Source organism: Bos taurus, chromosome 11 (assembly GCF_002263795.3).
Source record: "Bos taurus isolate L1 Dominette 01449 registration number 42190680 breed Hereford chromosome 11, ARS-UCD2.0, whole genome shotgun sequence".
NCBI lineage: Eukaryota > Metazoa > Chordata > Mammalia > Artiodactyla > Bovidae > Bos > Bos taurus.
The window spans coordinates 105,991,385-106,002,771 of NC_037338.1; the positions used below are offsets into that span (position 1 = coordinate 105,991,385).

Genomic DNA, 11,387 nt, shown 5'->3' on the forward strand with positions numbered 1-11,387 from the left:
TGGGGGGGACAGGGCCTGGGGGGGGACAGGGCATGGGGGGGACAGGTCCTGGGGGGGACAGGGCCCACGGGGGTACAGGGCCCGGGGGGGGACAGGGCATGGGGGGGACAGGTCCTGGGGGGGACAGGGCCTGGGGGCGGGGACAGGGCTGGGGGTGGGACAGGGCCCACGGGGGTACAGGGCCCAGGGGGGGATAGGGCCTGGAGGGGGACAGGGCCTGGGGGAGACAGGGCCTGGGGGGCGGTGGGAGCCCTGGGCCTGGGGCTCCGCTCAGGGCTGGGTGGGGGTGGAGGCCTCGCCTGGCCTCAGCCGCTGCAGGAGCTAACCGTGGCAGGTCAGGTGGTCACAGGGCCCTGGTGGGATGGCGGCACTTGGGGGCGGGCTGTCCCATCTGACACGCTGCTGACCGCCGCTCTCAGTCTCCCTGGAGGGCCCAGTGGGCGGGACGGTGGTGGGAGGAGGGCCCGGCCTGGTGCGGCAGAGTGCCCACAGCCCGAGGGGCCAGGTGCCGCCTCGGCAGGGTTTAGGATCAAGTGGGGTCAGCGGAGTAGGATAGGAGCTTTCAGAGGGGCTGGGGGCTGCCCCCCAGCTTAGGCGGAGCGTGACGGGTCCTTCGGGAGGTTAACCACCAGGTCGCTGAGGCCAGAGTCTGTGAGCAGAAGACCTGGCTAACCGGCCAGGCTCAGGGAGGTCAAGGCAGGGGGCTGAGCCCCCCAGAGCCCCCGCCCCACCCCAGGGCCAGGCCCTTCCCAGAGGAGAGGAGGCGGCCTGGGACTGAGCCAAGGCCTGAAGCCTTGGGCCCGGAGGCCAAGGGTGGGGGGAGGTGGCCCAGGGCAAGCTCGGGGGTCGAGCACAGGTCCTTCCCACGTCTGACGGAGCCCAGCACCCAGTGCCCGGCTGGAGTGGAGAGGAGGGCTCTGTCCTCCCCCAGGGGTGTCTGAGGCCACCCACGCCCTCCACAGCTGCCCTCCAGCCCCCAGGACCAGCGTGTGGGGCCGCCCCCGCCCGGCTGGCCTTCCCTGTCCCCTCCTCCCCTGCCCGCCTCCTGGGCGGTGACTCAGGTCCCCCCGGCCCTGTTCTGGCCCCACTTCGGTCTCGGGGCTGTGGAGCCGCCTGCGGGCTGGCTGCCCTGCCTGTTCCAGAGTGAGAACGCCCTGGCCCTGACCCTGACCCCTGGGTTCCCGCCTGGGACACAGCATTCTGTGCTTTGGTGCAGCTGGGCCGGCATGGGGAGGCCCCCGGAGGGGGCAAGGGGCGGCCGAGCCCGGGAGGCTGGCTCGGGGGCCTCCCCGGGAGGTCTGGACCCAGTGGGCACCCCACCTGCCCCATTGGCTTCCCACGTTGTCCAGGCTGTGACCCAGATGCCCCCATCTCTGGTGGGCAGGGCCTGATTGGGCCCCTCCCCTGGAGCCCACCCCCAGCCTGGTCCTGAGGAGGACGGTGCTGGGTCACACCCCCAGGCAGGCCCATAAAGAGGTGGGCGAGCCTGAGGTCAGCAGTACCAGCGGCGCGTCCCACCCCGTCCCTGCCAGGATGGGCCCATGGTTGGCCCTGTGGGTGCTTCTCTACCTGCCGAGAGCCCTCCAGGGCCAGAGCCCACACACCCGGGCGGCCCCCAGCTCTGTTCTGCAGAGTTTCGAGGACAGCAAGGTCAGGGCCAAGGAGGGATGGGAGGTGCCCGCCAGGCCTGGGTGTGGGGAGTCAGCCAGGCCAGGTCTCTGGGCACCCCCACCATGGAGACCCCTGGCCTCTGGCAGCAGAGAACCCTAGACTCCCCTGTAGTCCCCACCTCTCCCTGTGGAGTTGGGGGGAATATCTCAGTCCCTCTGCCCAGAGAGCCCCCCCGGCCAGCATACAGTCCCTGTGGGGCCCCCCCAGCCAGCGTCACAGTCCCTGCGAGGCCCGGGCTCTCTCGGGCTCCTGCCAGCGTGACCGAACACCGGGAGCTGTTGCCGAGTGCAGCAGGGTTCCCGGCCAGCCCGGCCCCTGCCTACCCCCGGCCCCCTGCAGTTCCAGGGGGAGTGGTATGTCCTCGGCCTGGCGGGCAACACCCACACGGTAGCAGACAGGTCCCTGCTGAGCCCTTTCACGGCGACGTTCGTGCTAAATAAAAACAACCACTTGGAAGCGGCATACGCCATGATCCGGTGAGTGGAGGGGTCAGTGCCTCCGCGGCAGCTCCACCAGGGGCTCTGGCCGCACTCTCCCAGGGCCTTCCTCCTAACTTGATGTCCAGCACGAGCCGCTAACAACCTCACCCGGGTCTAGGGGGGCGTCTTCAAAAGAGGGGAGGCACGGACTAGATCACAGACTCAGGAGACCCCAGGGCTGGTGGATGCCAGGTTCCACTGGATCCAAGATCTCGGACACTGTGATCAGAGACTCCTCACCCCATCCCTCTCCTCCTCTCAGCTCTGCCTGCCCTAGACTTCCATTCAGGCAGGTTCTCCCCTCACAGGGATAAGACAGTGGCTTACACTGACGTCCTCTTCAGGATCAGAATTCCAGAACAGAAGAAATACCCAGGCCGGCCTGGCCGTGGTGTCTGATCGGCTCTTGAGTCCTGCGTTCCTCTGGACCCGTTGCTGTGCGGTCCAGGCGACAGGCACTCTGGTGGAACAGCCGGGATGACTGGTTGGGGAGAGTGGGGAGGCTTGATGGACAGCCCTGGGGGTGCCCTGGGGGTGCACAGCCCCCCTGGAGACGCTGAAACCACAAGGGCTTCCTTCCCGGGGCAGCTCCTCCAGCAGGTCCCGAGGCCTTCCTCGCCCACCCACCCAGAGATCTCTTTCGCTTGGGGTTCTTGGATCCCGGCATGAGACAGGAAGCCCGGAGGCCAGCAGCGGGGCACAGAGCAGCCCCCTGCCCCAGCTCTGTGCAGGCTCAGCCACGCCAGACCCCAGCGGGGAGTCTCCAAATCCTTACCAGCTCCCGATCCCTCGGGGGGCAGGGACTCAGTGCAAACACCACCTCCATAAGCCTCCACTGTTGCTGTCAGTCGAGTGTGTTTGCCTGGCAGGGTCAGGGCACCAGGTCCTGCCTCCCAGCTCAAATCCAGGGCCCAGCCAGAGCTCTCCCAGGCACGTCACGGCCCAGAAACACCGTCCTTCGAGCGTGTGCCTCGGGTGCATTTCGGGTCTGGTTCCAGGCCGAGGAATGGTCAGCGGGTGGACCTGATGGAGGCCACAGATGGGTGGGCCACACGGCGCCAGAGCTCCCAGGGCTGAGGTCCCCTCCACGGGGCAAAGCCCCAGGGCTGCTGGGGCTCGTGAGTGGGCCCTCCTGGTGGGTCCACCTGGGGGCAGCCCCTGGGAAAGGCCCGGCCGGGTTCTGGAACCTTCTTCCTGCCTGTCCCCCTCCCCAGGGGCCAGCGCTGTGTCACCTGGTCATATGAGCTTATTTCGCAGTCCCAGCCTGGGACGTTCTCGGTGGATCACAGTGGAGGTGAGGGGGCGGGGGGCGGGGGGAGGAGGGGGCAGCCTGTGGGCGCTGGCGGGGAGGCCTGACGAGGCTGCCTCGCCAGAGCCCGGGGCGGACCCCGAGGAGATCCAAGTGTATGACACGGACTACGCGTCCTTCGCCCTCCTACTCTCCAAAAAGCAGTCGGACCTGCAGAGGATCCTCAGGGTCAGCCTGCTGTGTGAGCCCCTCGCCCCAGCGCGGTCAGTCAGGGTGGGTGGGGGACAGGGAGGCCAGTCTACGTGTGGCTGAAGCCAGGCCATGCTCCTCGGCCCCCAGGCAGAATATGGGCTATTCAGACCCAGGTGCTGGACAAGTTCGTCTGCCTGGTCCGAGCTCAGGGCCTCTCGGATGACAGCATCGTCTTTCCAGACCTGACAGGTGGGCTTCTGCACCAGCTGGCGTCTGCCCGGGGCCTCGGAGCCCTGCGGGGGTCCTGCGGGAGCCCGGCCCACACCTGTGGCCCAAGCGTGGGGTCCCAGCTACCCCAGGGTTCAGCCTGAGTCCATATTGGGGGTCTCAATGCTCCTTGGTCTCCTCCCTACCTGCGTCCCCTTCCCCGGGGCCAGCCCCTCCCCCACGGTCTCCCTTCCCCTAGGTCCCCCAGTCCTGGGTCACCCCCTCCCACTTGGGACCCCTCCCCAGGTCACCCCACCACACCCGGGTCACCCCCTCCCACCTGGGTCCCCCTCCCCCGGGTCACCCCTCCACACCCAGGTCACCCTTCCTACCCGGGTCACCCCCTCCCACCCAGGTCCCCTCCCCCAGGTCACCCCCTTCCACCTGAGTCCCCCTCCCACCCAGGTCACCCTTCCACACCCAGGTCACCCCTTCCTGGGTCACCCCCTCCCACTCAGGTCCCCCCTCCCCCGGGTCACCCCTCCACACCCAGGTCACCCCTTCCCGGGTCACCCTCCCACCCAGGTCCCCCTCCCCCAGGTCACCGCCTCCCACCTGTGTCCCCTGCCTACCCAGGTCACCCCTCCACACCCAGGTCCCCTCCCCTGGGTCACCCCCTCCCCAGCCAAGTGCCCCTCCCGTCACCCCTGAGTTTCCTTCCTCTGCTCTTACACATGACAGCCACATGCACATATACCACTTCACGCTTGAACATATACCACTTACACACGCATGCACACACACGTGCACAGGGAGGATGCCCTCGGGTACACACTCGCTCACAAGCATGTGCAGCCCACCGCACACCCACCATGCTTGGCCACCAGGGTCTGCAGTGAGTCTGGCCCCATGGGCACTTCCCCCCAGGAGGTCAGGCTGGCAGCAGGGCAGCCCCTAGAGGTGCCTCGGCCCCCACCCCAGCCCCTGCCCCCTCCCTGCCTCCTCCCCATTCCCTCCTGAAAGCGACTGTGTGCACGTGTGTGCGTGCGTGTGCGTGTGCACGCGTGTGTGTGCATGTGTGCATGATGCCAGTCTGTGCGTGTGCGTGTGTGCACGTGTGTGTGTGTACATGTGTGCACGATGCCAGTCTGTGCGTGTGTGCGTGTGTGCATGTGTGTGTACATGTGTGCACGATGCCAGTCTGTGTGTGTGTGTGTGCATGTGTGTGTGTCTGTGTCTGTCTTGGTTTCCCTCCCGGCTCTGCCCCGTCCCCTGCGGCCTCCATCCCGAGGCTCTGTCTCTCCATCAGAGTGGTCAGTCCTGCCTGAGAAATGCTGAAAGATGAAGTCACCTCATCCCCCGCCAAACCCGGCCTCACTGCCCCACTCTCCCCGCCTCCACTCCCAGCATGAAATAAACTCGCTGTGCTGGGACCTAGGAGTGTGAGTGACCGTGACCTTGGGGCAGGTGGGGAGGCACCCGGGTGGGGGCTGCCCTCAAAGCACCCATGCCCAGCCCCTGCCCACCAGGGGCATGCGCACGAGGGCGTGAATGTGTCTGCATGTCCTTGTGGGCAGTACTAGGTGGTTCCCAGGACAAGGCCCCTCATCCTCCCAGCTCCTTGCTGGGGGACCTCAGAGGCCTCCCTCTGCCCCCAGAAGGCCTGGAGGACCGGACACAGAGGCCCCAGGCTGGGGAAGGGGAGCTGGGCCTCCTGCCACTGAGGGTGCAGGGACAGGGACGCTGCAGAGCAGAGGCTGCCAGCCGGGACACCAACCTCAGTCTGAGCGCTGGGCACCACCCCTTCCTGAGTCTCTTCCCGGTGCACCCCCGGATCTACCAGCCGGGAGGTGTAGGGTGCGCCCAGGGCCGGGGTGGAACCGACCCCAGGAGAGGGTAACAGGCATCCAGAGAGACCCTGCTGTGCCTGACCTTGGCCTCCAGGCGCATCTACCCTCAGGAGGACTCCACGAGGGCGTGGTCTAAAACTCCTCTGAAGGCAGCCCTTCCAGCATCCCTGGGCGGTGGAGCCTGGTCTCATAGACACGTCCACCGAGCAGGGTGTCGCAGAAACCAGGCGGGTTCTGGGACGGAAGCCTTCCTTGATGGCCCAGATTGACCCTGTAATAGACCCCAGGGGCACCGCGTGTGATGGCCTCCTGTGGTCACGGTTTGACGTCCCTCTGTGCATCTGACGCTCCAACAGCTCGGGTTGTCCAGGCACAAGCCTGCTCTGCCCGCCGCTGTGTCCCAGACCCCGAACGGCAGCGGCCACAGAGGAGGCCGTGAACACCTGCCTGCTGGGGGCAGGGGGCGGGCCCTGAGCGGATGGACGGACGGAGGTGGGGGGGTCAGCAGAGGGCTCGAGGTGTGCAGGTGGGTGGCTGGTGGGAGGACGGGTGGAGGAGGTGGGCGTGAGGGTGGCTGTGTTCTGACCGAGGGCTTGTGGTTGTGGGGTGCAGCCTTCCTTCCTGCGTGAGGATGGGCCTCTCCGCTGTGGACTGGCTACTGGGTGATGGTTCACAGGGTGGACCCTCCGCCGTGGTCCCTCTCTGTCCCGCTGTGTTTCTTCCTCCGTCCTTCCCCCGCTGACCCGTGGTGTTCTCCGTGGACAGGGGCCATCCTTAGAGGCAGGTCTAAGCCCTCGCCGGCCTGGGGCCTGGGCCAGACAGGGGACAGCAGCTGGGTGGGGTCCAGGCCCCGGGCGCAGGCAGAGAGGTGGGGCCCCACTCGGCCCCCAGACTTCTTAACCCTGCACAGCCCTGCGGGGGCGGGGGGTGCTCCTTGGTGCCTCTGCACAGATGGGGAAACTGAGGTTCAAGGATGCTGGCCGACCCCTTGGCAGAGTCACCAGACCTCTGGCCACACGCACGCCCCTCCTGTCTGGTCAGTGGGGTGGGCCTGGGGTTCACTGTCAGCTGGGCTGGAAGCACTGCGAGGGTGGGGGTGGATAGGTGCTCCGGTCCTGAGGGGACGGAGCCGGGGTTGGGCAGAGACGGGCGCTGGAAGCATGTGTTCTGGCCTGCGGCTGGCCCGTAGGAAGACAGAGGGGCCTGTTTAATCGTCTGAAGAGCAGTTTCCAACTCTGAGCGGCCAGGCCCCGCCCACCAGTGACTGGCAGCGCGCTGGGAGCCTGGGGGGGTGTCCCGCAGCCCCGCCTCCGGCCTGCCCTTCCCCCAGCCCCGGCCTGGCCCCGCCCTCCAGTCTGGCCCCGCCCTCCGTGCCCCGCCCTCCGGCCTGGCCCTGTCCTCCAGGCTGGGTCTCTACCTGTCCCCATGGGAGAGTGTGGGGCGATGGCCCTGCCCGGCAGGCCCAGATGGCTTGCTTTTGGCTAAAGTCAAGACGCAGCTGCGCAGGGTCACTGCAGCCGCCCCACCGCTAGCCCCGCTGGCCCGAGTGCTGCCACAGCTGTCCTGCTGGCCGTCTGTCCAGGTCATGCCCTCGGCCCATGCCACCTGCCGCCTCTCTCTGAGGCTGGCTGGACGTCCCTCCCTACATTCTGGGTGGCTCGGTTACCAGCCTGTCCCCAGGACGGGTCAGTATCACCTGGAACCCTACCTCTACCCTCTGACAAGCAGAAACCCTGTAAAGTCGAAAGCGGGGGCCTGGGGCCAGGGACATGCTGGCACCTGAGCCTTTAGAGGCATGAAGATGTCAGAAGACCCCAGTGCCCTGGGGAGCTCAGCCCCGTGGTTCTCTCAACCAAGCCCCCTGCAGGCAGGGCAGTGTGGCGGCCGCATGCCAGCAGGGCCATACGTGGGCGAGGGCCCAGACCAGGCCCCGACTCCGGCCATGGGATTCTAATCCTGCTGGCCAGGTGGACACACGGGCCCTGCTGAGCTGTGGCCGTGACGTTGGTTGGTCCAGGAACCCGGGATTCAGCGCAGTTCTATTTCCCAGGTCTCTGGGGCCCCTGAGGGCGGTGACATGGCTGGGAGGACAGAGCTGCGTCTGGGTCTGGGCGGCTGCAGTGACCACCCTGGCTCAGGAGAGACCACCCTGGCCCCTGGGGGACCGTTTCAGGGAGAGCAGAGGGCCCTTGAGGTCTCAGGACCCTTTGAGGCCCCATGTCTGCAACTGGGCTTGCTGGGGTCTGACCACTTGAGGGGGGACAGGGCAGGGCAGCCAGAGGGACAGCTGCATGACCATGGGGCCGGGGAGAGGGCACAGGGCGGGACCATGGGCGGTTGACCCCCATCACCTTCCCTAGTGAGGAAGCCACAGTTCCCACCTGTGGTGGGGGAGGGCTGGGGCCATGCTGAAACACGGCCTCCACTTCCTCGGCCTTGCCCAGGCCCCCCGCACACACGTCACATGCACACCACACACACACACACACACACACAGAGCACATGCAGGCGCACACATGCCCCCTGCTCACGTGCCCACACGGCTCTTGTTCCTGGTAACTTGGGGGCACCAGCTGTGAGGTCTGAGGCCTGCGGCAGCCCCGCCACAAAAAGGAAGAAGAGTCTGACACGCGCTGCACCAGCGTGAACCCCGAGGACACTGGGTAAAAGGCCAGACACGAAAGGACGCAGAGCGTGTGGCTCCGTTTACACGAAGCGTCCAGAACAAGTGGGCCCACAGACAGTGGAGCGGTGGCTGCCAGGAGCTGGGGGCGGAGCGGCTAGGAAACCCCACGTGGCTTCAGAGTGCGGGCTGGAATCCAGGAAGACCAAGGCTGGCTCGGGGCGGGGGTGCTTCTGGCCCCACCCGGACCTCCTGAGCGCATCACTAACAGCCAGTCATTTAATCGCCTGCATGATGCAGCCTCCCCAGACCCCGCCAGTGAGGTCCGGAGAGGTCCGGTTGGGTGAACGTGCAGAGGTGCTGGGAAGGCAGTGCACCCCGGCCATCGGCCGATTCCACCTGTACCTTCAGGATACACTGCAAATAGCAAGTGAGCCGTGGGCCTGCTCGTGTGGGCTGCAGCAGCTAGTACTGAGCCCCAGGAAGGGGTCCCGGGAGCCCCTGATTACAGCTGGTGAGGTGGTGGCGTCCGATGTGTGGGGACAGCCCTGTGGGACGGAGCCCTTGGTCTGTGGGGTCTGCACTGACGCTGGGGAGTTAGTGTCAAAATCAAACTGTGGGACACCCAGCTGGTGCCAGAGAACCAGAGAACTGGTTGGGGTGGAAACCGCCACATTTGCTGTCAGAGTGCTGTCTGTAAAAACGGCTCAGAGCTGCGTGCTCGGGATGAGGCTGCTGGGTCCTAGGAATCCCACGTCTGGAGTGCATAGACGCTGCCCACAAACATGTACATGTACGCACACACACATATATACATACATGTGTACACGCAGCAAAACCTGCGCATGCACGCACACAACTACACACACACACACACGTAAATATATTGCTGCTCAGCCGCCCAGTCGCGTCTGCCTCTTTGTGACCCCGTGGAAAAAACAGGTGGGAAAGACATAAAGCACCAAGTAAGAAAGTACATTTAAATCCCAATGTAAGTTGTTACATTAAATAAAGTTATGTCTTAAAAGTCTCATCAGACAACATTTTTTCTTAATTGATTTATTTCTGGCCGTGCTGAGTCTTTGTTGCTGCCCAGGCTTTCCTCTGGTTGCGGGGAGCAGGGTCCTCCTCTTGTGGTGCCCGGCTGCTCGCTGCAGCGGCTTCTCTTGCTGCGGAGCACGGGCTCTGCCGTCTGTGGGCTCAGTGGCTTTGGCACATGAGCTGAGTTGCTCCATGAACCAGGGATCCAACTCATGTCTCCTGCACGGGCAGGTGGATTCTTTCAGGGAAGCTCCCAGACAGGATTTTTTTTAAATGCATCGTAGGCTGTTTTATGAGAGAAACATTTAAGACAAAATGGTAAATAAATGTTAGGAGGAAAAAAAAGAAAAACAAAAACAAAAAAATATTAGGAGGTAAAGGAAAAAGATTCCCTAGGTTAATACCAGTCCAGTGAAAGTTATACTAATACCAGACAAAGAAGACTTTAGGACATAAGAATTACTAGAGACGAAAGGGTGATTTCATAATGACAGTGGAATCAAGAACATACCAGAACTTTCCATTTGTATGAAGTTAATAATATGGCCTCAAAATAACAAAAGCAAGAAATAACAGAACCACAGGAGACACAAACCCACAATCCTCGTGGGACTTTACAGACCTCCCTCCTCGGATGACAGTCCTGGCTCGAGGGCTCATCCAGGACATGAGGTCTGAATAACGGGGAGTGGAGAGGGCACTGCACTCACCAGCCGCAGGTTGTACCTTCGCCCCAAGGACACAAGGAGGTCTCCCGACAGCTTTTCTGAGGTGAAACGGACATGCAGCAAGCTGAGCACATTTCTGGGGACAAGTTGATAAGCTTGTAAATGTGTGTGTGTCCAGGAAACCGTGGTGATGAAGCTGAGTAAGTGAGTCTGTCACCTCAAAAGTTTCCCTGAGTCCCTCGCCCCACAGGCATGGCTGTTATCACAGGTGAGTTTGCATTTTCTAGTCTCATCTCAGTGGAAACACACAGAGCAAACGCTTTTATTGCCTTCCTTCACTGAGAAAAAATGAGCTTGTGATGCATCCACATGGTTGCTTGAATCAATGGTCCATCCCTTTTTGTTGCTGAGAGATGGGCATACCAGACCACCTGACCTGCCTCCTGAGAAACCTGTATGCAGGTCAAGAAGCAACAGTTGGAACTGGACAGACTGGTTCCCAATTGGTAAAGGAGTACACTAAGGCTGTATATTGTCACACTGCTTATTTAACTTATATGCAGAGTACATCTTGTGAAATGCTGGGCTGGATGAAGCACAAGCTGGAATCTCGTGGAATATTGGAATATTGCTGGAAGAAATATCAATAACCTCAGATACGCAGGTGACACCACCCTTATGGCAGAAAGCAAAGAGGAACTGAAGAGCCTCTTCATGAAAGTGAAAGAGGAGAGTGAAAAAGTTGGCTTAAAACTCAACATTCAGAAAACTAAGATCATGGCATCTGGTCCCATCACTTCATGGCAAATAGATGGGGAAACAGTGGAAACAGTGGCTGAGTTTATTTTTCTGGGCTCCAAAATCACTACAGGTGGTGACCGCAGCCATGAAATTAAAAGACGCTTACTCCTTGGAAGGAAAGTTATGACCAACCTAGACAGCATATTCAAAAGCAGAGACATTCCTTTGTCAACAAAGGTCTGTCTAGTCAAGGCTACGGTTTTTCCAGTGGTCATGTATGGATGTGAGAGTTGGACTATAAGGAAAGCTGAGAGCTGAAGAATTGATGCTTTTGAACTGTGGTGTTGGACAAGACTCTTGAGAGTCCCTTGGACTGCAAGGAAATCAACCAGTCAATCGTAAAGGGACTCAGTCCTGAACAGTCATTGGAAGGACTGATGCTGAAGCTGAAGCTCCAATACTTTGGCCACCTGATGGGAAGAACTGACTCACTGGAAAAGACCCTGATGCTGAGAAAGATTGAGGGCAGGAGGAGAAGGGGATGACAGAGGATGAGATGGTTGGATGGCATCACTGACTTGATGGACATGAGCTTGAGCAAGCCGTGGAAGTTGGTGATGGACAGGGAGGCCTGGCATGCTGCAGTCCCTGGGGTCGAAAAGAGTC

The 11,387-nt window shown here is 62.3% G+C and overlaps 1 protein-coding gene across 2 annotated transcripts; it reads left to right on the forward strand.

The window, feature by feature from the left end:
* Window positions 1-294: 294 nt before the first annotated feature.
* LCN12 (lipocalin 12) lies at window positions 295-5,231 on the forward strand. Of its 2 annotated transcripts, none has more exons than XM_024999743.2 (6): window positions 295-1,650; window positions 2,011-2,147; window positions 3,365-3,444; window positions 3,524-3,627; window positions 3,739-3,840; window positions 5,108-5,231. In XM_024999743.2, the coding sequence occupies exons 1-5, from the start codon at window positions 1,534-1,536 to the stop codon at window positions 3,835-3,837; spliced, it is 537 nt and encodes a 178-aa protein (XP_024855511.1). In that variant the 5' UTR covers window positions 295-1,533; the 3' UTR covers window positions 3,838-3,840; window positions 5,108-5,231. The 2 variants fall into 2 exon arrangements, with proteins under 2 accessions (XP_024855511.1, XP_024855510.1); XM_024999742.2 differs by having other exon boundaries at window positions 304-1,650; window positions 3,524-3,640.
* Window positions 5,232-11,387: the final 6,156 nt, after the last annotated feature.

Bases quoted from the DNA above. Each gene is read 5' to 3' on its own strand.
- LCN12 (XM_024999742.2), top strand. From the start codon at position 1,534: ATGGGCCCATGGTTGGCCCTGTGGGTGCTTCTCTACCTGCCGAGAGCC. The intron at 1,651-2,010 runs GTCAGGGCCAAG...GGCCCCCTGCAG, and splicing joins AGAGTTTCGAGGACAGCAAG to TTCCAGGGGGAGTGGTATGT. The intron at 2,148-3,364 runs GTGAGTGGAGGG...CCCCCTCCCCAG, and splicing joins GCGGCATACGCCATGATCCG to GGGCCAGCGCTGTGTCACCT.